This window comes from Podarcis bocagei, assembly GCF_964188305.1.
Source record: "Podarcis bocagei genome assembly, chromosome: 10".
Classification (NCBI taxonomy): Eukaryota; Metazoa; Chordata; class Lepidosauria; order Squamata; family Lacertidae; genus Podarcis; species Podarcis bocagei.
Genome location: NC_138135.1, coordinates 36,583,853 through 36,611,473, shown reverse-complemented (window position 1 = coordinate 36,611,473; position 27,621 = coordinate 36,583,853). Strand labels below are relative to the sequence as shown.

Here is a 27,621-nt window from a genome sequence, read left to right as displayed (position 1 = left end):
TAAGAACGGAATCCGAACAGTGGAAGGGCACCGGCGGCAGGAGGCCTCATTAGGGAAACCGCGCCTCGTTTTAAGAATGGTTTTGGTTTAAGAACGGACTTTCGGAACAGATTAAGTTCATAAACCGAGGTACCACTGTACTGGAAAAGGCTATGTACAAATCTAAAACATGTTTCATAAAAGTATTTTGTACAAGTTTTTTTTTTTAGCTGCAGTTTTCTTCAGATATTTAGCTATTTACATATTGACCTAGTTGTACCTAGTTTAGATTGCTAAACTAGAAATCTAAGCTTGTGCCTCTTTTGAGTACTACAATCTAGAAAAGCTTAAGTGTACCTAGTTTGTCCATCTTAATGCAGTGCTCAAATATTTACATTAAAAATGCTGCGGAAGGAAGTGCAGATGCCGTAATCAGAAACTGTCTTTATTATTTGCGCAACTTCCCTGCCATGTAAACAGAAGCGGTTTTCTACCAGCTGGGCAATCAGCTTCTGGTTCACTGCAACTTATCAACTATCAATGTGATATACTCTTCAGCTGTCTTCACAGTCCTTTGGAATTTTTCGCAAGCTGGCTTCAAGATCTTCACAGCGTCTTCGAGGGTGCTTGCCGCTAATTCAACCGTTTTACTAGGTGGCTGTCCTTTAAAAGCTACCCGCATGAAGTTAGTAAGTGAGAAAGCCGTGGTAATGACTGGTTGGCTCTGAGTCCTTGTTCGTGTGGCTGTTGCTATTGCTGCAGCTGCTGCATGGGATGAGGTGGGGCAGGCGTCTGAAAGCACTTTGGCAATTTCTTCATTAGTCATGAGAAGGTCACCCACTCTGAGAGAGAGAACAGGATTGCTTGTTAAATCCCGAATGGCGGCGTCTAGTATCTCGGGGAGATTGCCATTTTTCAGTAGCGCTGCTGAAACAGGACCGCTGATATTGTCAATAACTCCCTTATATTTCCCATAAAGGTCCTTTATCAGCTTGATTTTTTCATTTGTGGAGGTGGAAGGCAACACAATACTGGAATACAGTGGAAGGCCGACTTTTTGCTTGATATCCTGATCTTTGGCCTCCACTTTTTCCTGCATCTCTTTCAGAGCACTCATCAGAAGCTGAAGGTTTTCCTTGATGCTCAGGTTTTCCCTTACTGTAATGATGGCTAGGTCAGTTCCCAGAAACTGGTTGAGCATCCGGAAGGCGATGTTGGTGGAAGAAACAAACATGTAGACACAGTCATATAAGTTGCGGCTGGCATTGAGTAGCCTTTCCTCACCCTTCTGTGCACCGAACCTGCCCAGCATTTCCAAAAAGGGAGATATCACACTGAAATACAAACCAAAGTATGCTCAGCAGAAGAAAGTCAACAAAGCTGTTATATTCAACTTTTGTCTTGGGAAAAATTATGGAAGGGAGATTTGAAATTTACCAGCGTGCTGTTTGTTGAAGGAAAACTATATGAAAATGTTGTATAGATGGTACTTAACACCAGTAAAATTAGCAAAGATGTATAGAACAGCTTCTAATGTATGTTGGAAATGTAAAGAGAAAGAAGGCATGTTCTACCATATTTGGTGGATGTGCAAAGTAACAAAAGCATTCTGGGAAAGGATATATAATGAACTGAAGAAAATGTTTAAAATAACGTTTGTGGGGAAAATCAGAGGCTTTTCTATTAGGTATCTTAGGTACAGAGATTCCGAGAGAGCAGAAAAGAATTTTCATGTACTCGATGACAGCAGCGAGAACACTACTGGTCCAGAAATGGAAAGAGGATGAAGTTTCAACCAGAGAAGAGTGGCTGATGAAGATGATGGACTATGCTGAAATGGTGAAATTGACCGGGACAATCAGAGACCAGGATGAGAAGAAGTTTAAGAAAGAATGGGGGAAATCTATAGAGTAATGTTTATAATATACAAAATACAATGGAAAAACAATTAATAATATTTTTAACAAATTAGGAAAAAAAGGATAAGCTGAAAGAAATAGGGATTGACAACGAAAACCAGAAAAGGATGGTGGGAAGTCAGGGGATTCTGAGAATCCAAAATATGAAGGTGAATGATATGTTTAAATTGAAATATGTTATGTAAAATCTAATTAAAAATATTTTTTAAAAGCTGTTATGTCAGCCATGTATCTCCAAAAATCTCATGAACAGCACTTACTTAATTTAAAAAGTCAAGTGAAGCAAAATCTATTATTATACAGCTACTAATAGGTACATAAAATATTTCTGAAAACCTATTTCTATATTTGGAGCCCATGGAATATATTTTATTGGAATATATAGTTGTATAAAATGTTGAACTGCTGGTTGACTGCTTCCGTGTCTACTTTAGCTTCTGCTCTGCTCCTCTTGCTCACCTCAGTATTACTTAGTACAACTACTGTTTAAACGTTTCTTTAGTGTCAGCTGCCAACAGTATGCCTAAAAGACTTAGCTTGTATAGAGAAATCCCCCCACTTATGCACAATCCACTCACAAACAACCTCATATATGCGCAGCACTGGGAGATCAATCAATCAATCAATCAATCAATCAATCAATCAATTCAAACCTGGAAATGGCAGGAGAGAGCTGGAGAGTCCTTGTGGTTTGTTAGGAGCCCCTCCCCAGAGCCTGAAGAGGATGTCAGTGAGCCAAAAGTCCAAATAAAGGTTTTTAATGTGTGTGTGTTTTTAAAAAAAGAATTTATGGGCTCCAAAACGGCGCACGAGAGCTCTTACTATTGCCTGCTACCCTGCTCCACAGCTGTTGGGCAGGAAACTGTATTGCAGCGGGCTCAGAGGCACTGTTCCCTGTCCTTTCTGGCAATCTGGAGGCAAAGGTACAGTGTAAACGAAAAAGGTACGGTACTGTATTTCAGATGCCTCTTAAATGACCCCAGTTCTCTGCTCCGATGAGGCTCCCCACTTCCGTGCATTTCACAAATGTGTGTGGAGGCCCGGAACGTAATCCCTACGTAAGTGGGGAGTCACCTCTATTAGATGGCCAATATAGGGATGGGGAGAGGTGTAATGAACTGATAATGGGAAAAGGGTTTTGGAAAAGATCAAGTAGCAATGAAGGCCTGAAGGAATGCCAGGAAAGGCTTGTGATCTCAAACCACGGCACCAATCTGCCACTGCCTGCATACCTTCCCTGTCCTGTGGATTGCGCTCTCAGCAACTAAACTCCCTGTGATTTTTTTTTTTACTTTGAACAGACTGGAAACAGCCCCAGCCCTGAATCTGGCCTTTGGTTTAATATTGAAATGCATTCCTGCATGCCAGCCATTCTGCATGTCAGCAGATGAAAATGGGGGTTGTTTTCACAGTGGAGGCCTCTAGTGCTGCTGAGGCCGTTTCTTTTCCACAATCAGATGTCAATGGAATTGAAATGGAGATCCTGTGTAGCATGTTATACAGTGTTATTTTAACTAACAATGCCCTTCTCCACAACCAAGATCTACTCACATGAAAGTGCCATTCAGCAAAGTTTCTTGTTATTGCTTCCTGAAAGCTTTCTGTTTACTATTTTGCTATAATGGAAAGAGAAAACAAAATGGGAAAAGCCCATCAATTTAGCACCCTCACCTCCTGTGGAACGGAAGCTCACTAAATAAACATTTCAGCACTAATCCGCCAGCCCTGTTGACCAAAGAAGCAATAAAATGTGCTGAACTTGCAAACAGAAAGCTTTAAAGGAACAGTTTGGGCTGGTAGTTATAAAGACAAAAGTCCAAGTTTAGGAATGTGTGTGCTGGAAGCAAGAAGTAGGCAAAAGCCAGAGAAACAAAGAGAGAGAGAGAGAGAGAGAGAGAGAGAGAGAGAGAGAGAGAGAGACAGACACACACACACACACACACACACAGAGAGAGAGAGAGAGAGAGAGAGAGAGAGAGAGAGAGAGAGAGAGGAGAGAGAGAGAGAGAGAGAGGTGCTTGTTTTCTGCTTGAATCTAAGGCTGCTGCTTGGGGCGTTAATGCTGTGAGCCCCTCCACTGTAGGCTCAAAATAAATGTGCCAGCTTAAGGACGCTTTTTTAAAAAGTGTGTTTCATTTATTCTGTAGTTTGGTCTTGCTCAACATCAGAAATGCATCATGAGTTAGAAATCCCTGCTGAATTCACATTTTGACAGCTTCTGAAAAATATTCTCGGTGGACTTGCAGACTGATTCTATGAGTTTCTGCCTACTAAGTAAGTTAGTGGCACAATGACTGTGGCCTTGTGACCCCCTAATGCTGAGCTAGCATTGCAAGGCCAGGATGCTGCAACAGAAGTAGGAGTCAGCATTCACCTACGATCAACAGGCAGAGCCCAAAATAGGATGGTGCTCTGCACAAACCCTTAAGCTAATTGTGTCTCGGCTACATGTGAGATGAGAACTTTATAAACAATTTGTATTGTATGGGTGCAGTTGAGAAGGCATGATGCTGATGGGTACTGAGGTGGTGGGAAACTGATAATAAGGATTTAGATATTTATTGATGGTTATTAACTGAACTCAGCATTCAGCTAAGAAGACAAATCTCCTTTGATGGTGAAATTGGCAGAGTCCTCGCAGCTGACAAGAAGGGGTGAGTTTCCATTTAATTTGCCTACTTGTGTCCACTTGCTGGGAATCTAGTCATTTATTTATTTCTAAAAAATATTTATATACTAGTGTACCATTTTAAAAAATGTATCACAGTGGTTTACAACAATTCAAAAATGATGTCAAAACATTTTCACTCTAGCAGTAAAGGGATAAAACCTCTTGGACCTTGGTAGGCTAGGGCTAAATGTGGCTGCCTTAGCAAATGCTTAAAAACTGCCCTGTACCTTGTCATTCTCCGATTACCGGCCAGCAACTTGGTGCTGCCCAGCACAAATGAGAACAGACTTGAGGCAGCCACTGTAGTCATCTCAGGGGGAGCTCTTCTGTTTCTGCCACTTCAGCCCTGAATTTCCCCACTGGCAGCAGATGAAGCTCCCGCATGGTGAAAATGTAGACAACATACCAAATGGTGTCTTGGGCCGCCTATTGGTGCCTCTAGCTCTGCAAGGGAATTCTTGTAGACACATATTGCCAAATAATAAATATTATCTTCCTCTTTCAGAATAAAACAAAAAACCCAACAACATGCCTATGTGTGACCAAGTGCGAAATCTGCCCAGGGGGTGGTGGTGTGTGGTTGTGATGAAACAAGAATCCATGAAGAAGAACTGAAGAACACAGGACACTTGGGATTAATGTAGGAAGTAAGTCTGCATTGGAGGGATGGGGGTGCCGCTGTGGGTTAAACTACAGAGCCTAGGGCTTGCCGATCGGAAGGTCGGCAGTTCGAATCCCCGCGGCGGGGTGAGCTCCCATTGCTTGATCCCTGCTCCTGCCAACCTAACAGTATGAAAGCACCTCAAAGTGCAAGTAGATAAATAGGTACCGCTCCAGCGGGAAGGTAAATGGCGTTTCCGTGCACTGCTCTGGTTCGCCAAAAGTGGCTTGGTCATGCTGGCCACCTGACCCAGAAGCTGTACGCCGGCTCCCTTGGCCAGTAAAGCGAGATGAGCGCCACAACCCCAGAGTCGTCCGCAACTGGACCCCCCCCCTCCATGGAAGGACCCTTTTGCCTTTCTCTTCTTCATCAGTCTGCTACAGAATTGACTTGTGTTCTGCTAAAGGAGATTATGGTCACTGATTTGATTTTTGTTAACTTTATCATTAGTAATTACTAAAGTACAATCAAAGCCAACAGCAAAAGCAGACCAATAACACCTTCTACCCTCCCAATTTTAAAAGAAATGCTGGTGGGGGGGAAACAGGTCTTAAGACCAGTGCAAAGATGATAACACTTAAAATAGAAAAAGTAAAAAGAATCAACCGAAGTAGCAATGACATGCACATTACTTTAATAATTTTGAGTTGGCTTCCTGTTTTATATTTTATTTACAAGTATTTTTATTGTACATCTGCTCCTTGAGTTTATCATCCCTAACCACAATTCCTAATGCTTACAGCAGAACTACTTTCCTCTTCCATTATCAGCTCATCTTTGCAGAATGAGCCTCAGTGACCTTCTCTACCCAAACAATCCACAAAGACGCCAGGATGTGATTGCCCTGCACCAGGAACTGCTTGACTGCATGCAGCTGAATTTTAAGGCTACCGATGAACTAATTGGAGCACTGAATGAACATCTGGGAGCCAAGATTGCGCACGTTAAAATGGAAGAGGGCGGCACCATCAAAGAGAACTGTGACATCATCATCCGAGCCATGACTGATATTCAGCAAGAGGTATGGAAGTTTGATAAAGAAATAAAGGAAAAGCTAGAGCCACTGATCTACCGAAAGCTTTATGATATCAAAGAGCCCGAGTTGGAAAGAATTGCAATAGCTTACAGGATTGTATCTGTTATTCTTGGAGAGGCTACTGCATCTGCAGGTATAGTAGCTGTGAAATTGGTGTGTTCGAATATTGTAACTGTTACTGTTAACAAACTAGTTGCTCTACTTGCTCAGATTGGGTTATCTGTTCTAGGAGGCATTGCCATTAGTGCTCTGGGGCTGGGTATCAACATAATTCTTCATGCTATATTGGGAGCAGTGGAAAGAGATCACCTTGTAGCATGCATTGAGAGCTATGAGCAGCATCTGGCAGAATTTAAGGAAGCCTCGCAGATTTATCATTGTGCCATTACAGAAGTCAGTGCAATGGTGAAAGACAAAGCTAAATTAGGAATATCTGGGGATGTTCCTACACACTGGTGATTACACAAAACGTATTCTAGTATGACTGATAAGAACTTTCCTTTTTAATACGGCTTGTTCGTTTTTGCAATTAGCAACACAGAAATAAAGAGTTTGGTGGTGAATAACCTGTTAAAGACAAAAGACCCTTGTAGATAAGCAGTAACTGAAAGGTGTAGGTTTCTGCAGGTATGTGACATGAGTGAATGCTCTAACAGCACAAACTTAACCATGTTTACTCAGGAGTTAAGTCCCGTTGAACTCAGTGGGGATTCCTTCTGGATAAGTGGGGTTGGGATTGTAGCCTTTGATTGCAATCCTAATGTCTCCTCCCTTTCAGTGGGGATTTGTAGAAAAAGCATACACAAATCCACTGTACAACAATTGCATACTAGAAATCAAGATGTAGTTATGCAGTTCATCCTTTTCCATGTGAATCAAGCTTGGTAATGTGGAAAGTATTGAAAACATGCATTGCGTTATTGAGTTTTGCATATTATGAAATAAAATTTGAAATAGCACAATATATAACTGAATATGTGTTTTCTCAAATAAATGCATTTACCTGTGTTTTTTCTTCTATTCTATCTGTGCATGTTACAGGAATAACATGGGGCCAATAAGAAAACATTGTCATGAGTTGGAGGTGGGGTCAGTCTAATGGTACCCTGTGCCCCAACCTGTGGTCCTGGGTGGCTGGGTGGGTGGTGGGGGATAGAATATATAAGAGCAAGCTTGCCAAATCAGTTCCATTATTAAAGTCATGGCTTTGTCATCTCTTGGTATTTTTCCTGCCTTATAACTTCCTTTCCTTTCTTTGTCTTACTTTCTTATTATTAACTGAGCTTTGGTGGGAACATTTTAGTAAAAGCAAATTTGACTATATTAGTATGCACATCTGCCTCATACACTTTTGGACTGGTGAACCACCGTGAAACAAAACATCCTAGTAGGAATACAATTAAAATACGGTAGATATTAAGAAGTCCCGACCAAACCTGCCATTCAGCTTATTATGAAGAAAAAGTCCGATGGAGAAGGACAAGGCAAGGGCACTTCATCTTGGTGTAGGACTATCAGTTGCTGTAAATATGGTGACATCACAGAGGCTGTGAGGTGGGTAGTCTTACATGATACAAAGAATGTGACAATGACATCATAGGCTCAAGCAGAGGAGCCAGAAAACATGAAACACATTACATTAAAATGATGCAGACCAAAATTCAAAGTTCTTTTTCTAGGCTGTACATGCCCAGCTCCCATAGCTTAGACTTTATCATCATGCTTGTTAATTTCAGTCTCAAGGTACAATATTTTCAACAAAAAACACAAGAAGGCCATTTTTCAAGGGGATATTATCTGTTGCCAGGCACTGAAGTCATCTGCAAAAGATGCCCACACGGTGGGAAGAAGGAAGCACTTATCTCCCACAGATCATAATCTGCTGTGTGAAGAGAACACATACTTTCTTTTGCTTATTCTGAATCTATTGCCACCGATACTGGAGGGACATGTTTGTTGAAAGTGACAGATTTTGTTGACAGAGAGTTCTAAGACTAAGAGGGAGAAAAATTTCTTTATCCACTTCAACTTTCACATAATTTTATAAATATCCAGGCTTCCTTAAAAATATATATTAACTGTGACTAGTGTAGTGTATACCTGAATGTTGTGGCTAATGGTATGTTTCTCCCAATAAACACAATTCACTGGAATTCCCCCATAAGAGGCTTAGTACAGTACTTGGAAGTGACTGACATTGCTATCAGTGGGACTAGCAGCAAAATGCACTTAGGGTAACGTTTATAAGTCAAACTTCTGTACTGCCAGGAGTCATGTTTTATATAAAGCATTTTTAATGCTCTTTCGATGTGATATGAACTGAACTGAACTGTGTCTTCTTTCCTCTAGAAAGCATTGTGTGATTTAACCTTGCAGTATGAAGTTATTTCTGAGCTTGTGCAAGAAAAGGACTTGGAAGAATTTATTTCCAGGACTGGCAGGCGAGCGCCCCCTCTCGGCCTTCTCTAGTATAACGGACTTCTATACCGAAAATGGCGCCCTCCCTTTCCCGGCACCTTCTTTCAGTGTTGCCTAGCGATTATGAGAAACCTTAACCATAGAGATGCAGACCTTGGGAGGTCTGAAGGACAAACCGGCTTTGAGGACCTCTGAGCTCAGGCGAACTGGAAAGAGAGATTTGCGGACGGTACCGTTACCATAGAGACGAGGGGAAGTAAACGGTCTCAGTCCTATACAGACACTTCCGGTCTGATGTTGATCACTTTTCCACTTTACAGTAATTCTAAATACAAAGTACAAAAGAGACACCGCAGCCTGGAGCGTCTAGTAACAAGGACAAATATAGAGATAGGAAAAATAGTCGGAAATCCCATAGAAAGAAAAAAACTTTATGATTCCCTTTGACGTTTCCACATCCCAGGATGGAAATGAGAAGTGCCTATATAAAATAATAAAGAAATCGAGGATTTTAGCGTACATGAGAAGCAGGAGTCCACTCAGAAAGAAGTAGCAGCATATACAGTAGTTCTTGCTTTAAGTTAGGACTTATTTTGTGAGAAAAACATGATTGCTGTCGGGGGAGTTTGTATAAACTACAGACCACTACCCCCATGATACTGTGGCTGAGACAGGGTTTCTTTACTTTTTTGGGGTGCAAAGTGGTATACTGTCCATCGAGCATGTCAGAAACTAGTTTGATTTTCCAGCTCCAAATCCTCCACGCTTAACACCTCTCAGGTTGCAGCAAACGGTAAAACTACACCGGGATAGCGAACATGGTGCCTTCGAGGTGTTATTGAACTCCAACTCCAGCAACGGTCAAACGTACCCCAACAACACTTCGCCGGCCCCAAATGGCGACACCTGGGACGTCACTCGCAACTTGCAGCCCAAAGCTCAGTTGCGTGCAAAGCCTTGTGCTGCATTTGTTCGCATACATGTAAGATACCCGCAAAGTGCAGGCGGGAAGAGGAAGGGAGCACTGACTTCCGAAGAGCCATAATCTCCAGTTTACCTTTCCAAAGAGTTAAGTTTTTGTCATTTGTAGAACCCGAGATACGAGGCAAAATGGACAGCTGTTCTTAGTGTGAGAAATCCACTGCTCCCCTTTTTAGTGCTTTATCCCCCCCCCCCCGAAAAATTCCTACAGACGCCCATACTAATTGCTGTATCACTGGGCAGAGTGAGGCGGTTGCCTCAGGCGACAGCTGAGGGGAAGGAGGAAGCAGTATGAGTTGCATATATTTCCAGGTAAAAACGTTCCTTTTAAACCAGGACTTTGGTTAATTTCATTGACATCCTATGCCCGTTTAAAATGTGGTTCTTTTTTTGAGAGGGGGGAATTGCTATTAGGTTGTTGTTTTAATTTTGATTATATATACTGTGGTTTTATATTTTGATTTTGTTTTGTGAACCGCCCTGTGAACCTCCGGGCATAGGGCGGTATATATAAATTCAATAATTAAACTAAAAACTAAATATATGAGCTTCAGTGCTTTGGTTCCGGGTATCATAGGCTGGGGATGCTAAAATCCTGACCTCCTTAATGGTCCGCTACTTCAGGCCGAATCAACTTCCCGGAAGTTGGGGACGGAAGACGAGTCTTTGATGAGAAGTCCACGTGCCTCAAAGATCCTCATTTTTGCCGGAAGTTCAGGTTGTGGGCTACTCTAGCCGTTCCGCGCCTCTATCGCTGTTGCCGCGAGATCGCGCGGCTTTTCAAGATGGCGGCGACGCGGAGAGTATCCGAGGCGCGGCTTCTGTAGGGCCCTTTCTCTCGTTGGAGCGACCGGGCGCCGCTCTGCCGTCGGGGTTGGCGGGCTCCGGCCTCTTCCTTCGCTCCCCGTGGATCGACTGGGGTCAGGCGCGGATCTGGGCTGTCCGCCTCCCCCTGCTTGGAGCCACCGGCTTTGGCGCCAGGTAACTTGTTACCGTTTCCCGACTTAGAACTTCTTTCATCTTCATGGGCACAAACAGTTGTTTATACCCCGAAGGCTGGAGCTTTGTGCAGAGCTGCGTCTCCTGATGGTCCGGTGTTAAAACCCTGGTCAGATCAAGGGCGAGCGTTCTTCAGTAAATGCCTGACTTTAACAGAAAAGCGTTTTTTATATATATATATAAAGCTTATACTATATTATTGTTGTTATTATTATTTATAGTATGTTATTATTATTCGTGACTATTATAATGAGATGTGCTTCTGCATGACTTACAGGACTTCACTCGTGTGTTTAATACTGATGTTTATGCTGAATTATATATACTTTTCTCCTCCTGATCTAGTTTGCATTCAGTGAAACAATAAAATAAACAAACTGTCAAAATGGGGCGAAGATCCACGTCATCCACCAAGAGTGGGAAGTTCATGAATCCCACAGATCAAGCTCGTAAGTGTACAGAATTAATTTTTTTTAAGTAAGGGGGAGCGTTTTAGGGGAGACGCATGAGTGAAAGCATGTAGCACAGTGTTAGAAACTAAGATAGGAAAGATAGGAGCCAAATCACACCTTAAACCTAGGTTACTGGCTCAACAACGGAATGTCTATGCACACTTTTTTTAATAACAAGAATACAAAACTGAAAATGAATGAACTGCTGCTAAAATATTATGTTCATTTTTCACATGGTCTAGTCCTTCCCCTACCCCCCCCCCCAATATTCTTAAGAGGGTCTCTTCTCCAGTCTTCAGAGAGTAGCTGGAGGCATGGAGGCAGAAAAAGGCCCTCCTTTCCTTCCACTCTGCAGTTTTAATCTGAAATCTTAGGTGCAGTACTGTGCCCAGAGCTCAGAAACTGCTCACACTAATTAAATTCCCTGTTGCAAAATGTGCCTGTAACTGGGAGTTTCGAACACTAATGTAGCCTGAGATATAAGACTTCACTCTGCAGGTTAAAAATGTTACCGTATACTATGGGTTTAGCATTAAACAATGTCACTGAAGGAATGTACAGGAATATAAAATAATGGGATGGTGGTAATGTCAAGTGGAGATTTTTCTTCAGAAGATTGCTGTGCATCAAGCTAATCAGTTGAAGGCATAATGTTGCTGCTTTATAAATCTCATATACAAATATTTATATTAAATTATTTGAAGAGCATTCAGTATGACTTGGTTCACTGTAGTCTGTTAATTATAGGATTTCTCGTAGTTAAATCTAAGTGCACTTCTGTGCAGCTTCGAGTCGGTCCATGTTTACTATGTGCACCATTGAAGCACAGTCTTTTCATCAAAGAATTTTGAGTACTGTAGTTTATTAAGGGTCCCTGGGAATTATAGCTATGTGCAGTGTAAGCTATAGTGCTCTGAATTTTTTGAGGGAAAGAATTTGCTTCAAAGGTGCTTTAAAGGTACTTTATAGTGTGTACACAGGCTGTGTTTGCAAGAGTCAGATTGCTTTCGGATGGTAGAACACTCAACTTCTTTTACTTAAAGACAGTTTTGGAAAAAGGTGGAGTAAGTGTTCAGGGTTGGTCAGGCAACATTGTGTGTGCTTTTATGAAGCAGCATTATGAACAAGCAGCATTCTGGTGCATGTTGCCCAGTTCCTGCTTTGCTCCTTCCCTGGCGCAAGTACAGTACCTCTTAGGATTCAAAGTGTACTCTGAGGTACAATGAGTTCCATGATAAGTGTGGTTTTCATTGCAGTCCAAAGCTTGCTAGTACTGGGTCTGAAATTGAGCATTTATATCTTTGCAGGCAAGGAGGCTCGAAAAAGGGAGCTTAAGAAGGTGAGAGATCATTGCTTTACTAAAGGCTGATGACCCTATACTTCTATGTGCTATGTTCCTAATGTAAAGTGTACCTTGTTAATGTAGTACTTGCTAACTGATGAGCCATTTCCTATTTAACAATACAGTATTTTCCAAGTATTTATAAAGCTGGAGAAATAATGCATTTTTAAAAGAATTGTGATAGTACTAATGTTATATATTTATAGTTTTCCTTGGTGGATGATTAGTCTTATTCTCATCTGTAAATATAAATATCATGGCAGTGTTTGACCAAGTACTCAAGTGTCTTTAAACAGGAAGCCAGTAATATAAAACCCCACAGAACTAGAGACTGAGGATTGTAAAGGTTGATAGGGTATAAATGTGAAGGTGTGTTAACACACTGCCTGTAAAATTGGAATGTAAAATCAATTTTAACAGCTTAGAACAGTGTTGTGCAGACTTTAGTCTTGTGGGATCTGCTTTTTTAAAAAACTAGAAACTTACTATCCTCCAAGTAGAGCCAGGTGCAAGATATATTATAGTGGGGGCAGCAGACTCTTAAAATTAAGGAACAGGGTGCCTCTAAGCACATGTTTGGCCCATAATTGTTTTCCCAGTACCAGAACTGAGCTCACAGTCCTGTCATGCAAAAACCCACTCCTGGCTCCCCCCCCCTTTTTTTTGTATTGTATTGTATATGTTGCTTGGTTTGGCCAATACAGGAATCTTTCACTCTCTCTCATTTTCTGGTGACTCCAGAACAAGAAGCAACGCATGATGGTGAGAGCAGCAGTGTTGAAGATGAAGGATCCCAAGCAAATAATCCGAGATATGGAAAAACTTGATGAAATGGGTAGGTTTGAATAAACCTTTTTTGGGGTTGGGGGAAACTTGAATGGAGAAACCAGATGGGGCCAATTGCATCTGTGAAGCTGAAAGACTTAGGGGTAGGCAATATTGTACTTTCTATATGTTATACTAAAGCTCTCATTGTCCCTGACCACTGGCCATGTTGGCTAGGGCTTATGGGAGTTAATAGTTAAAAAATATCTGGAGGAGGGACACATTGGCTGATGTAACAAATGTTATCAAATATCATGTTTTTATTTATTTTTTTGGAGTAAGGAGATCAAGGGCTGGGTACACTCAAGTGGCCAGTTTCTGTAGAGAGTTGGTAGCTCCCTGCTCCCGACCCCTGTGTTCTTTTTCTTTCTCTCTTTTAGAAGCCATCCTAGAAACATTGCTGGGACCAGGCAAGCTGCCCTTAGAAAGAGGGTTCATTGAATGGGGTGCCAGGCCCAGGAAGACCCTCTCCCTCCTCCCTAGTCACTACTTGGGTTGCTGATCAGGCTGGGGCACCTGGGAACTAACAGAGTTATTTGAGCACCAGTAAGCTGTCTCCCCAAATATGTATTCTCCTTTAGAGGCACTCAGGAGGAAAGCTTTCTTTGGGGTTCTGTTTCTGAACATGGATGCCACAATGGCACATGTGTTATAAACGTGGTGTGGTGAGAGGAAGAGAAAACAATGACTTAATTCAGGCTTTGCTTGTAAATCTCTCTCCTTCCACATGGTTGTCTCAATCCTAATACTGGATCAGAGTTTAACCCAGTGCAGCAACCCCAGCTCAATGAGAAGGTGCTGAAGGACAAGCGTAAGAAATTGCGTGAGACCTTTGAGCGTATCCTGCGGCTCTATGAGAAGGAGAATCCAGACATCTACAAGGAGTTGCGCAAGCTAGAAGTGGAATATGAGCAGAAGAGATCTCAGCTCAGTCAGTACTTCGATGCTGTAAAGGTATCTGCCCTTATCATATTTGAATGGGATTGATTTAAGGGTTCTTACTCCTGGCTTACTTAAGTGTGGACAGTGCAAGGCTTCTAAGTCCTACTGCGCTTTTTTTAAAATTACAAGCACACCATGCATATGTCTGGTAACAAACAGTACATGCAAGCAGTGGTGTGTTGCATTTGAAATTCATCTAAAGTGGTACCTCGGGTTAAGTACTTAATTCGTTCCGGAGGTCCATTCTTAACCTGAAACTGTTCTTAACCTGAAGCACCACTTTAGCTAATGGGGCCTCCTGCTGCCGCTGCGCCGCCGCTGCATGATTTCTGTTCTTATCCTGAAGCAAAGTTCTTAACCCGAGGTAATATTTCTGGGTTAGCGGAGTCTGTAACCTGAAGTGTATGTAACCTGAAGTGTATGTAACCCGAGGTACCAGTGTACATAGAAACTGGCTTTTCTGAATCTCTTCCCTATGTAGTTTGGTGACCAGAAACCTTCACTTTTCCCTCCTCATATTTCATTGGAATGGTTTAAATGACTATTTCATTAATTTGACTGGTCGTGTGATGTTCCTTCTAAATGGTTGCTTGCATTTATTCATGTTGCTTTCTCATTTATAAAGCACCTAAAATTTGCTAAGTGCTGTGCACCCCCCCCCCAAAAATATTCCTGCCTGCAGGCTTACAATCAACTAGACATGGCTCAGAAGGGAAGTGAAAGCCCTCTTGGCTGATTATTAAAGCTAGTAGTAGTTATTTTTTTATTTAAATGTGGTTTTCATTTATGTTAACTGCTTACAGTCTAAGTGACATAACTCAAAAGAAATGGGGAGGGGAGAGGAAGATAAGTAGGTTCCAGGCCTAAGTCTTTCATGAGGTTGTATTAGGCATAGGCAAACCCGGCTTTGCAGATGTTTTGGGACTACAACTCCCATCATCTCTAGCTAACAGGACCAGTGGTCAGGGATGATGGGAACTGTAGTCTCAAAACATCTGGAGGGCCGAGTTTGCCTATGCCTGGGTTATACAATCAAGATACATAATGAGCAAGGGAGGAGAAGATCCAGGCGTCGGGTGATCCCGGTTGAGCTAATGGAGGGGGGCTTGTCTCGCCTCTCTGTCACATGCCCATTGTCACCTCCTGAAGATTAACCTCAGGGAATGTTTAAAAATCTCTTTCAGAATGCTCAGCATGTCGAAGTGGAGAGTATCCCCCTGCCAGATATGCCTCATGCCCCTTCCAACATCCTCATTCAGGACATCCCCCTGCCTGGAGCACAGCCCCCCTCTATTCTCAAAAAGACATCAGCCTATGGGTAAGCAAGGAAATGCACTGGAAAAGGCCAAAGCTCTTTTTGGGGTTGGTCTGTGTGGATTACAATCTGATGCTTCTACTATGATTAAATAGGCTTTTGTTGTTATTTTACTTGTGCTTTTAGAGCTTTGAAAAGCCACATGATATAATTTGTGAGCTGCTTTTTGTTCATGCGGCTTAATGGTGGTTCTTGAAGTGCAGCTTGAGGCACAAGACACGGACTGACATCATTTGGGCTGCATGCTAGTACAGAAAAGTGTTAAGTGTGGCTGTCGATTAAATCTGGGGCACGTGCATATATTGAATTGCATTGGTGCTCAGCTTCTTGTCCTTGCTGTCAGTTGTTTTGTTGCCGGCTGAGAAGAAATGCTAACTTCAGTCACTAGGGAGACAATTGGCATAATATTGACAGGGCATAAGTAAGTAGCCAGAAACTAGGGCAAAAGCTCAGCTGGTGCTGCATTGGCATCCAGCACTCTAGCGCAAACTGAAAAGCTTGTAAATCCTTAGCTCTTAAACTGTTCAAAACCTTGTCTCTAGACCTCCTGTCCGGCCTGTTTCTGTACTTCCACCCCCTGGGCTTGGTGTTCCTCGCTTACCTCCAGGCAGGAAGCCTCCAGGACCTCCACCAGGGCCGCCTCCACCTCAGGTCTTGCAGATGTACGGTCGGAAGGTTGGATTCACCTCAGAGATGGCCCCTCGGAGAAGAGAAGAGGAGGTGTCTTACAGTCCAGAGACAGGTAGTCATTTTCCTCATCCGCAAGGGCTACCTTTGAAGGTGACCCGGAAACTACAACTAATCCAGAATGCGGTAGCTAGACTGGTGACTTGGAGTGGCTGCCAAGACCATATAACACCGGTCTTGAAAGACCTATATTGGCTACCAGTACATTTCTGAGCACAATTTACAGTGTTGGTGCTGAGCTTTAAAGCCCTAAAGGGCCTCGGCCCAGTATATCTGAAGGAGCGTCTCCACCCACATTGTTCAACCCAGACCCTGAGGTCTAGCTCCGAGGGTCTTCTGATGGTTCCCTCACTGCGAGGAGCGAGGTTATAGGGAACCAGGGCAGAGGGCCTTCTCAGTAGTGGCGACCACCCTGTGGAACGTCCTCCCATCAGATGTCAAGGAAATAAACAACTATCTGAATTTTAGGAGACATCTGAAGGCAGCCCTGTTTAGGGAAGTTTTTAATGTTTGATGTTTTATCGTGTTTTTAATATTCTGTTGGGAGCCGCCCAGAGTGGCTGGGGAAACCCACCAGATAGGTGTGGTATAAATAATAAATTATTATATTGTATTATTATTATCACCATTGTATTTGAGGATGGGGGCTGGGGTTCCATATTCTTCTGTAAACGGGCAGTTGTGTTTTTTGGTAAAGTTGGGGAAATCTTCTGACAGTTTCATATGTTGTTCATTCTCCCCTGTATTTTTAAAAGATGTAAAACTAGATTTAGTTTTGAGGACACAGATCTGTAAGGAGAAGAAAAGACACATTGCCAATTTTGAAGGAGGCATAAAAGATGGTTGGCAAATAAATAGAAAGGAAAGCCATGTAAGACATTCCAATGTTTTGAGCATGGAAAAAGCATTTGAAATAGCTGGTGTGCATATGTATTCTCATGTATGTGCTTTTAAAGAGCTACTAGTTCCCAAGAAATACATTAGGCTTGCTATTTAGAACTCCCCCCTCCTCCAAATCTCAGATTTATGTGAATGCTTTTTGGATGTGACTGCTATGATACTTTGCATGCCAAAGTTAAACATAGTTAATGGAACACTCTCCTAGCATGAGTGATAAACAATGATCCCTGGCTGAGCAATATCTCTGAATCAGCAATTGTGGTTTTGTTCCAAGCCACAATGTTAAACCAAGGTTTGTTCTTGGCATACCAACAGTGGCTTTTTGGATGTAATGGTAAGCCAGAGATTGTATTTTGTTGATCATGCCAAGGAAGGAGTGAAGCAGAAGCTGTTTGTATGTTCCAGGTAAACCATTAACTATGGTGTACAATGATGTTCAAATGTCACCACTAAATAAAGATTGTCACTGTTGACCTACTTTGTTATTTATTTATTTTGCTTTGTTGGGGAACAATATTATATAAATTATCAGCTATGCTCATTTGTAGACACTTTGCTGTACATCTGTGGGTTTATAGAAGAAACCAGCCATCCAGAAATCAAAGTGGGCAGGTGATGCAGGTATTCTGATATTTCATAATGATCCTTCTTGGCTGTGAAGTCTGCAGGAGAATATTGGACCTGAACTGTTGATTCTCCTCTTCACCTCCCTATCCCATTGTATTTCAAGGGAAAGCCTTCACAGTATCAAAACAAGCTGAACGTTGCTTTTCTTGGTGGCTTCATGTTTGAACTACTCAGGTCCACGAGGACAGGATGATGAAGCTTCCAGTACCAGTGAAGATGAGGGGTATCCCGAGGACATGGATCAGGACAAGCACGATGACACTACTGATGACAGCGACAGTGACAGAAGCGATGCAGACAGCGAAGGGGAAGAGTTCATGCATCACGATGACACGGCTGAGAGGGAGGGTGGTGAAGACAAGAAATTGGGTAAGCTTCTCAGGAGAATGGGTTTGAAATAGTTGTTCTTAGTGTTTGAGTAGTTGAGAGCAAGCATGAATGCTTTACCAACATCTGAATTCTTGTTCTAAGCTCTTTCATAGGATGCTTTCCAGCATTATTTTGTAATGCTGGTAGAGTGGTACAAGCAACCTCTTGAGTTCTTTCTTTATAAACATACTGTTCTTGACTAGTCTGATACGTATCCCACCTGATGTATATACTGGCTGCATCAAAGGGGGAGTTAATACAGCAAAGTCTGCTCTGCTGGGACCAACCGTGGGTTGGCTCCTCCTTCTCTTGGAACTGTTTCCCTTAATGGCTGTTCCACCTGGTTATTGTAACAATTGCATAACTTGATGAAAGAATTTGTGGCTGAATCTGCTGTTTTGCTCTTCCCCCTCTTACCATTTTGTTTTGTTTTGTTTCGTGTCATGCATATTAACATTGTAAGCTTGTGGAATGGTACTGTGTGGGCATTAACTTTGTGCAATGCCTAGACCAGCCTGGTACCATCCTGTTGCTTTAGAGTACAACTCCCATCAGCTGTAGCCAGCACAACCCTGGGATCCAGCAACATCTGGGGGAAACCAGCTTAGAGGAACAATAAACAGGGACATTGAGGCACTTTATAAATAATAGCTAATAATAATGTTGCGTCATTTGGTTGTTAGAAAAGATAAATGGCGTTGTACAACATAAAATCTAGCAGATAATGTGCTCACCTGTAAGAGTCACTTGAAGCCTTGAAACTACATAGCTACTTAAATTTCTGAATTGCAGCATGGGAGAGTCTGGATTTTTAAAGCATTCCAGACATTAAAACTGAGAGGAGGTGATTGATGAGCTCCTAATCCTCTGTCACTTTACTCCTGCAGGTCATAGTGTACGGTTTGCTGAGATACCTGGAAAATCACGTAAGAAGAAGAAGAACATGAAAGAGCTCACGCCACTTCAGGCCATGATGCTGCGAATGGCTGGTAAGAAAGCCTGGATTTTTCTCAGCCGTATTCTCTCCCCCCCCCCCACTTCATTATTTTAGTTGCAAGCTATGGAAGTCTGTTTACCCAGAGAAATTAACTCACAAATAGTTTAATAAGCAAGGATTTGCATTAAAAATCTATCTAGAAAGTGCCTTATGAATAGAAGCTAGGATATGGGACCATTTAGCACATCAGCTGACTGATACAGCAGTGACTTTGAACTCATAATTTGCATGTGTGGTTGTCTTCCAAATTCCTGAGTTCCCAACCCCTGATTAAATTAATATGTAGATGGAAGGCAGGGTCTGGTTTAAAGGATGCTTTCATAGCTTTCTCAGACTGGTCATGGTGAAGCTGGTATGTAGCTGTGATTTTCAGACACTGTGGGATGAAGGAACCCCATAAGCGGCTGCCCACAAAATATTAATGTAGGACTATTGCAGAAGAGTGTTAAATAGACCTTCAAACCTTGAAGATACACTGAGGAATCCCTAAGCCAATTCTATCTAGCTTTTTGAAACTTAGCGAGAAAATGAATTCCTTGACACCACAGGGCAGCGGGGCACCTTGAATGATGGGTAGGTGTGCCATGGATGGGGGAAGCACTGTGCAACCATCTCCATGCTTCAGAAGAAAGAAAGTGGGTGTAAGAAAAATTCTGAACCCTGCGCTCCTACTCTGGATTAGGTCCCATGCTACTTGCTGGAATTTATTTCCGATCTATGCAAGGCTGGGGCAGGGCTGCTAATCTTCCAACCCCATTCAACAGGAGGGATGCAAGAACAAGGCAGTGGGCTTGGAACATCCTGGAGGAAATTTGGGCCTTGCCATAGCCGCCCTGTGGAGATACTTGTAGCATTCAATATCAATTTCTTAATTTCTGATAGAATATTTTTCCTGGGCCTTCAAATCATTCTTTTCTAATGTTGGCCTGTGGTCTTTTAAAGTCCCAGAATCTGTTTTAAAGATCAAGCCTGCATTATTTCTCTTCAGGCCAGGAAATTCCTGAGGGAGGCAAAGAGATAGAGGAGTATTCTGAAGAGGAAGATGATGACGACGATGATGACTCAGAGGCTGAAGATACACCACAGCAGCAAAGCACGGAAGAGGCCCATGCTGAGACAGCATCTTCGGCAGCCTCTCAAGCATCCCAGCCACAGCAGCAGCCACCACCTCAGCCTGTTCCTCCAGCTCAGATGCAAGCGCCTCCCATGCCTGGCCCACCCCCTCTTGGGCCACCTCCTGCACCACCCTTGAGGCCTCCAGGGCCACCTACTGGCCTCCCTCCTGGTCCTCCTCCAGGTGAGCACCTGATGAAATTTAAGAAATCCAGGTTTCTCTTTGCTTTGGGCTCCCAGCTTGGAAATCCCGAAAACAGGCAGTTGTCTTACTCAGCTAGCATACTGGTGGAGGCTTCCCACTCCAACGTCACATGAATGTTGCACTTCAAACACTTGTCTTTCTCATCAGGCAGATACTCAGTTTTTGTTTAAGCAGTCTCTTGCAGCCGTGGCAACAAAAGGAGGGGTGGGGGGAGGCAGCTACCCAGTGGGTGGATGATTGTTTTTGTACATCTCTGGCACTTTGTAAATGATTTGACGTGATTCAGAAGGAAAAAGCAATGTATTTTGATAAAAAGTGGTCACCGTTACCATGGGCTGTGTTGGAGTGTTTGTGTAAAAAAGCAAGGTAGTTTTAAAACCTCTTTCTCATCTCTTTGGCACAACAACAGGTAAATGGTAATGAGGAATTGCCATGTTAACCCATAAACTAAACCGTCTTTGTGCAACTGCTTTCACAGGGGCTCCTCCGTTTCTTAGGCCACCTGGGTTGCCTGGAATGCGTGGCCCTTTACCACGACTGTTGCCTCCCGGACCTCCCCCTGGCCGCCCCCCTGGCCCTCCACCTGGTCCACCGCCAGGTCTGCCTCCTGGCCCTCCTCCAAGAGGACCCCCACCTCGCCTACCACCTCCAGCCCCTCCAGGTAATACTACAGTTTACTCACAGGATCTCTTTTATTCACTGTTATGGATAAACAAAATTAGTCTAGTGGTGTATGCTTTCATCTTAAGTATTTTTATGTAGTAAGAGTTATGTACTGCTTAATAAAAATAATAATTTATAAGTGGTCAACTACAAGCTGTTGTTGAATCCTAAAATTAGAGGGTGATATTTTCCTGTCCTTTTTGTTCCAGCACAGTGAAACACTCTAGGTTTTATGAATCGTTGGTACACCTGTTGGAATTTGATGATTTAAAATGTGTGTCCCATGTAATTTTGCAAATATAATGACCTTAAATTAAGGGGAGGCTAAAGGAACTTGAGCTGATGCTGGTATTGGTTCCTTCTGAGCAAAGAGTAGCAGGCTAACTTTTATCTCTTCCTGCAGGCATCCCCCCTCCTCGTCCAGGCATGTTGCGCCCTCCTTTGGTGCCCCCACCTGGGTTATTTCCCCCCGCTCCCATTCCCAATCCTGGGGTGCTGAGTGCTCCCCCCAGCTTGATCCAGCGTCCCAAGGCGGATGACACCAGTGCAGCCACCATTGAGAAGAAAGCCACAGCAACCATCAGCGCCAAGCCACAGATCACCAACCCCAAGGCTGAGATCACCCGCTTCGTGCCCACGGCCTTGCGAGTTCGCCGAGAGAACAAAGGGACAGCTGCCACCACCCAGAGAAAACCTGATGATGAGCCTTCTGTTCAGATAACCAAAGCAACTCCTAAGGCTGGCTCTTCTGCTCCCATTTCTGTGCAGACAAAAGATGATGTCTATGAAGCTTTCATGAAGGAAATGGAGGGGCTACTGTGACAATCTGTTCCCAGTTAACCCGTATATTCTCTGTGATTATGAGATCAGACTACTGTCTTAGGGGCAGAGGTTCCATGTTATAGTGGCATCCGGTTGAAGAGCTCCTTCATTTGTGACAATAGTCCCCCATCCCTATTAACTTGTGATCACATTTGGGAGAACGACCATTGCAGAGAGTGGAAAAGGGGTGCAATTACTCTACTCACTTTTTAATGAAAGACTTGGTTGTGTCTGTGTGCTCATGGAAAATCCTGTTGTCTCATTTTTTAATTTTTGTTAAAGGGAGGAATTACTTGAGGAACCAGAACACACTGTTAAAGCATTTCTTCCACATGTACCGATCAAGTTTTTATGTTTTGTTTTGGTGGCTTTCTGTAAATATTTTGTAATGCTGTTTTTAGCTGGGTGAGAAAAATGGGTTTACACATTGTTGTAAGGTGGACAGGTTACTGTTTGCATATATGGCATGCAAACATTTTGCACCCTGTGTATCCTGCACTCACTACTGTGGCTTCTTGCTAACAGGAGTGATCATTGTCTTATTGAAAGAGAATAAATATTTGATGTAATACACCACTGTCTGACTAGTTATCTGCACTGCTATTTTGGGTTTAGGAAGGAGAAGAAGTAGCCTGAGGACCTGACAAACAGCACCTATGAAAGGAAGCTAATGATGCTTTAGACTTAAGAGAACATCCCTAATATCTGAAGAATCCATAAAAGGGAGAATAGCTGTTCACTCCATTTGGGAAACATGATACAGTTGTATATCTAAATTCATTAAAAATGAACCTGAAAGGAACCCAGGCTCCATTCATAGATCACAGAGATGGCATATACATACAGACTGACAATTAAAGAACATTAGTGAATGTAATATGAATATCTACTTTAACTGGATAGAAGTGTATGTATAATCATCACCTGATGAAGTGAGTTGTGTGTAAAAGCTGAAGGGGGAATGTAACATTTGGTGTAACAAACCAGAAATGGATGTTGGGGGAAGTCAACAGGGAGGAGGGAAACTAGAAAATTAATGTTTAGTAATGATATTGAATATTATACAAATAAAATAAAAAATAAAAGCTGAAGGGGGGTGGAGAGATGGATGCACCAAGCCTCTTCCATAGACAACTGGAGTGAAATGTGAAATCCTGTGTCTTCTGTCCAGTATCAGTGCTAGAATGCTGGAACAGCACCTTAATCCAAGGCAAAATGCATTGTCATTCACATATGTATGCCCACTGCTGGTACTATGCTTGCCATAGAATTGCCATGGTTCACTTGGTTTTGCACCATCTAGAGGTGGACCACCTCACATCACAATAATTTGAAATACAAAATACCTAACAATTGCTTGTGTGGAGTTCAGGCATACAGGCCCCATGTCCAGTCTGACATCTGTTATAAAAGGGTTGCAGGGCTGGCAGCCAATGACAGGTAGTATTCAGCTAACTAGATGGATTTATTATACAGCAGAGAGCAGGTGGGGTGTTTGCTATAAAATGAGGGGGAGAGCCATGTACACCACCTTAAGCGCATTGGAGGAAAGCGAAGCATAAACAGCTTCAAAAGCAGAGCAAGGATTTCAGATGGGTACCACCCCCAAAAAACGTTGCCGGGCAGAGGGAGAACAGGGTAGGTGTATACATAATACAAATACATTGGCACTGGCATGAGTATTTTGGAAATCGGATGATTAAAACTTTCGCCAGGAGGAAATATTTCTGCAGATGTAAAGAACAGGAAGATCGCAAGTCCTGGCAGAGGATAGGAGCGTGGTCATTGGTTATGGATGACGGCAGAGTAAACTCAAAACAGCATCTGGGGGCCCCAGGTTCTCCACCCCCGTTTTAAGCTCCTACCCAATTAAAAACCGCAAGTGAAGCTCGAGGGCAACTTAAGGTAAGGCCTTCGCTCCTCGGCCAGTCAAGAATTGGGTTGTGAAAATTCAAACTAGTTCCTTCCCGTTCCCAAAATGGCGCTTCATAAAGCAGAAACGGGGACATTTATGTATACAGGAAGTGATCTGAAATCCACCGCTCTCTCGCATCGCAGTGCAGAAGCACTTTGTACTAACTCATAAATTGGGATAGGGGGAAAGGGAAGACAATCTCAAGCCCTTCTCGGGATGCGGTGTAGTGGCTCTGAAAAGAGCCTTTGGGTTGTTGGTGAAGCTTGGCGAGAGGCGCCTACGCCCTCTCTCCGCGGATGCGCCGCGCCAGCTGGATGTCCTTGGGCATGATGGTCACCCTCTTGGCGTGGATGGCGCACAGGTTGGTGTCCTCGAAGAGCCCCACCAGGTACGCCTCGCTCGCCTCCTGCAGCGCCATCACGGCCGAGCTCTGGAAGCGCAGGTCCGTCTTGAAGTCCTGCGCGATCTCGCGCACCAGGCGCTGGAAAGGCAGCTTGCGGATCAGCAGCTCCGTCGACTTCTGGTAGCGGCGGATCTCGCGCAGCGCCACGGTGCCCGGCCGGTAGCGGTGAGGCTTCTTCACGCCGCCCGTGGCCGGCGCGCTCTTGCGAGCCGCTTTGGTGGCCAGCTGCTTGCGAGGCGCCTTGCCGCCCGTAGACTTGCGAGCCGTCTGCTTCGTCCGAGCCATCTTTGGGGCGCGTTTGCACTCACGAAGACACCACGAGCAGTCCTCAACCAGCCGCAACTGCAACTCCGAATAAAGGAGCGAGGTGATCGCGACCCTTTATTTATAGTGCTCTCGTGTCTCTGTCCCCATTGGCTGACATCAGTGGGGCAGATTCTCATTGGACAGCTTCTCCATTCGAAAACTCCCGCTTTGGTTTGTGTCACCTACGGACCGCCTCCTAGCAGCCCAATAGATTATTTTTTTCAGTGGCGACTTTCCCCGGAATATTGACCCTCTAAAATCAAGCAGTTTCTGCCTTTTCTGTTCAGTGTTGTTCAGTACCAGCCGACAGGCTCTTCGCTTGTATAAACTCTCTCTCACTAGAAGCTCCTTTGCTAAGCTTGCCTAAATCTTTTATATAAGATCTTCTTGTTTGAGAACATTTTGGACTGTCTCTTCATTTTAACGTTTTTCAGCGATTAGTGTTATTGACAGGAAAAGACAAACATTTACTGTTTAGGATTGAACCTCCCCTTCCCGATTTCTCATAGTTTACAGCGCACTTTTCTTGGGGTTTTTTTTTTATCATTATCCCAAAGTGCGTGAACTTCAGCTCGTGAGGTTGGAGCCTTTAACATCCTTGGGTGTAAATTCCGTTTAACTCAGAGGGAGCTATTTCCTTGTAGCTATTTCCAGTAATTTCTATGGGAGAGCACGTCAAAGTCCAGGCGAAGGGGGGGATCCCATTGATTCCAATTCAAATATACTGTACTTAGCTGTGGCCGCATCTAGGAAATAAGGCTCACATTAGTTAATGGGACTTGTTCCCAAGTTAGTTTGTTTAGAGATGCAGCCTTAACAAGGGGAATCGTATTTTTCACAAACGGTCACCTGTGGAGTTGTCTATTTACACTAACTGTGACCCACGAGAAGCATTTATATATAGACATATATAGGATTTTGACGCCAAGTAACTTCGAAATGCACTCCTTTGAAAGCAAGATGGCTTTTATATCAGAATGTGCTGTAAGACTGAGGAGTGAACCTGCCCTTTTCACTTTGAGACTAAGGACCACCTGGAGTCTAATCGTTGTTTTCCAGGGGTTTGTTCTGAAAAGACATAGATGGATTTTAATTATTTATTCAAATTCCTATAACATTCTTAAGGTATCTAAATCAGTCTGCATAAAATAGAGCTGCCGTGAAGTCCAACAGTCAGTCACATACCTTGTGGGTTGTAATTTAAATTCTGCATTAAACTCTTGAATAGTGTTTGTGTGTGTGATCATACACTATCAATATAGTATTGGCTTTGAATGTACCTAAATAATACAATATTTAGCACCCTTTCTATAGCGCAGGCGAGCTGGTAAGGGCTTGGCCGATTAGCAATGGTGAATCTATTTTGTGTAGTCTTGTGTTACCTCCGTTTACTTGAAGTCCACCTGCAACGAGGAGACTAGCTTTAAAAACTCACACCACGTCCTGTGACAGACCTTACTGTCTGAAGATGTGACCCGCACAGTTTTTCGGGTGTTTTGGGGGCTTACATTGCTTTAATTTACAAAGAAAAACAAAAGTTTCGCTCTTGGGAGGTCTCCCCAGCTCCTGCAGCCGAGCCTTAAGAGCCCTTTTCCAAACGTTGCCTTTACTTTTGCGCTTTCAAAAAAGCAACGAATGCGAAGCACCCTTCCCTCTTCGCCCCGGTTGATATATTTGATTATTTGGTGGTCGGTATGGTGTAAAAATCGCACTTTATTAACTCGAAAGAAACACAAACTGGGCGCTTGAAAGAGTTCCTGTCTGCCTGGCAGAGGGGCGGGCCCTGCAGCGGACCAATCACGAGGCAGCTCCTCTCTATAAATAAACAGCGGCTGACCTACTTGAGCTCACTTTTCTTCTGTCAGGAATCTTTTTTTTGTGTGTGTCGCGCATCTCTCTCTCTCTCCTCGCCATCATGTCCGAAACGGCGCCCGCGGTTGCTGTCAGCGCTGCTGCTCCTGTCGTGGCCTCCAAGGCTCCGGCCAAGAAGGCGAAGAAGGCTAGTGGCGGCGCCAAAGCGCGCAAGGCTTCGGGCCCCAGCGTCACCGAGCTGATCACCAAGGCGGTGGCGGCGTCCAAGGAGCGCAAAGGGGTGTCTCTGGCGGCGCTGAAGAAGTCCCTGGCGGCCGGAGGCTACGACGTGGAGAAGAACAACAGCCGTATCAAGCTGGGACTGAAGAGCCTGGTGAACAAAGGCACGCTGGTGCACACCAAGGGCATCGGCGCCTCGGGGTCCTTCAAGATAGGCAAGAAGGCCGGCGAGGGCAAGGAGAAGGCGCCCAAGAAGAAGGCGGCTGCCGTCAAAACCAAGAAGCCCGCCGCCAAGAAAGCCGCGGCCGGCGGCGTCAAGAAGCCCAAGAAAGCCGCGGCGGCCAAGAAAAGCCCTAAGAAGCCCAAGAAGCCGGCGGCTAAGAAGGCGGCCAAGAGCCCCAAGAAAGCGGCCAAGCCCGTCAAGCCCAAGAGGGTCGCCAAGAGCCCGGCCAAAGCCAAGGCGGTGAAGCCCAAGACTGCCAAGCCGAAGGCAGCCAAGCCCAAAGCGGCCAAGGCTAAGAAGGCGGCGCCCAAGAAGAAGTAGACGTGCTCCGCGCGCTGCTAAAAACCCCCAACGGCTCTTTTAAGAGCCACCCACCTCCTCCTAAAAAGAGCTTGTCACAAATGTACATACACGTTTGCAATATAGATACACACGCACACGCCTGCCACAGTATATCTTGCACATGTTGAGTCAGAATCTTAAGTCACTGCACGGTGGGTCTTGCTCCTGGGACCGCGCAAATTGTTAGCCGGAATTTCTGGAAATGGGGACATTAGATTGGCCTCTTTAGCGGGATACTAACTTGCCCCGGGTTTATTGGTGCGCCAGTCTGGAATCCTGTAGCTTCTTAGGAAGAGTGGATCTAGTTAGGCGGGCACGGAAGTGAAAGAAGAGGAGGGAGACGCTTTCATCCCAGAAAAGTTAATTTCTAAAAAGTTATTTTTAAAAACTTGAACTTTGAGCCCTTGAATAAAATCAGCTTGAAAGTATCGTTGCGGAAAGATGGGGGAGATGCCGCTCTACTTGATTATCCAATTTA

General features: G+C 43.8%; 4 protein-coding genes and 1 pseudogene across 15 annotated transcripts; 3 read left to right on the top strand and 2 right to left on the bottom strand.

The window, feature by feature from the left end:
* Positions 1 to 403: 403 nt before the first annotated feature.
* LOC308595386 (uncharacterized protein C12orf60) lies at positions 404 to 7,793 on the bottom strand. Of its 5 annotated transcripts, none has more exons than XM_081209438.1 (3): positions 7,703 to 7,721; positions 3,450 to 3,514; positions 404 to 1,313 (listed from the first exon to the last, which is right to left on the bottom strand). In XM_081209438.1, the coding sequence occupies exon 3, from the start codon at positions 1,289 to 1,291 to the stop codon at positions 497 to 499; it is 795 nt and encodes a 264-aa protein (XP_081065564.1). In that variant the 5' UTR covers positions 1,292 to 1,313; positions 3,450 to 3,514; positions 7,703 to 7,721; the 3' UTR covers positions 404 to 496. The 5 variants fall into 5 exon arrangements, with proteins under 5 accessions (XP_081065564.1, XP_081065563.1, XP_081065565.1 ...); XM_081209437.1 differs by lacking the exon at positions 7,703 to 7,721 and adding an exon at positions 4,797 to 4,935; XM_081209439.1 differs by lacking the exon at positions 3,450 to 3,514 and having other exon boundaries at positions 7,703 to 7,793.
* On the top strand, positions 1,320 to 7,277 carry SMCO3 (single-pass membrane protein with coiled-coil domains 3). Of its 7 annotated transcripts, XM_081209429.1 has the most exons (4): positions 1,320 to 2,841; positions 4,046 to 4,552; positions 5,075 to 5,216; positions 6,001 to 7,277. In XM_081209429.1, exon 4 carries the CDS (start codon positions 6,015 to 6,017, stop codon positions 6,723 to 6,725), a length of 711 nt encoding a protein of 236 aa, XP_081065555.1. In that variant the 5' UTR covers positions 1,320 to 2,841; positions 4,046 to 4,552; positions 5,075 to 5,216; positions 6,001 to 6,014; the 3' UTR covers positions 6,726 to 7,277. The 7 variants fall into 7 exon arrangements, with proteins under 7 accessions (XP_081065555.1, XP_081065556.1, XP_081065553.1 ...); XM_081209430.1 differs by lacking the exon at positions 4,046 to 4,552; XM_081209433.1 differs by lacking the exon at positions 1,320 to 2,841 and having other exon boundaries at positions 3,900 to 4,552; positions 6,014 to 7,277.
* Positions 7,794 to 10,416: 2,623 nt separating the features above from the next.
* Positions 10,417 to 22,496, top strand: WBP11 (WW domain binding protein 11). The gene is made up of 12 exons (XM_081209525.1): positions 10,417 to 10,646; positions 11,010 to 11,113; positions 12,424 to 12,455; positions 13,200 to 13,293; positions 14,041 to 14,237; positions 15,410 to 15,543; positions 16,083 to 16,282; positions 17,929 to 18,123; positions 19,011 to 19,112; positions 20,109 to 20,417; positions 20,917 to 21,099; positions 21,505 to 22,496. Exons 2-12 carry the CDS (start codon positions 11,050 to 11,052, stop codon positions 21,921 to 21,923), a joined length of 1,929 nt encoding a protein of 642 aa, XP_081065651.1. The 5' UTR covers positions 10,417 to 10,646; positions 11,010 to 11,049; the 3' UTR covers positions 21,924 to 22,496.
* An 873-nt stretch (positions 22,497 to 23,369) lies between these two features.
* Positions 23,370 to 24,924, bottom strand: LOC308595448 (histone H3.2). Its single transcript, XM_081209613.1, has one exon. It carries the CDS (start codon positions 24,524 to 24,526, stop codon positions 24,116 to 24,118), a length of 411 nt encoding a protein of 136 aa, XP_081065739.1. The 5' UTR covers positions 24,527 to 24,924; the 3' UTR covers positions 23,370 to 24,115.
* Positions 24,925 to 25,620: 696 nt separating this feature from the next.
* Positions 25,621 to 27,252, top strand: LOC308596202 (histone H1.5 pseudogene; annotated as a pseudogene). Its single transcript has one exon. The product of its transcript is annotated as a histone H1.5 pseudogene (transcript).
* Positions 27,253 to 27,621: the final 369 nt, after the last annotated feature.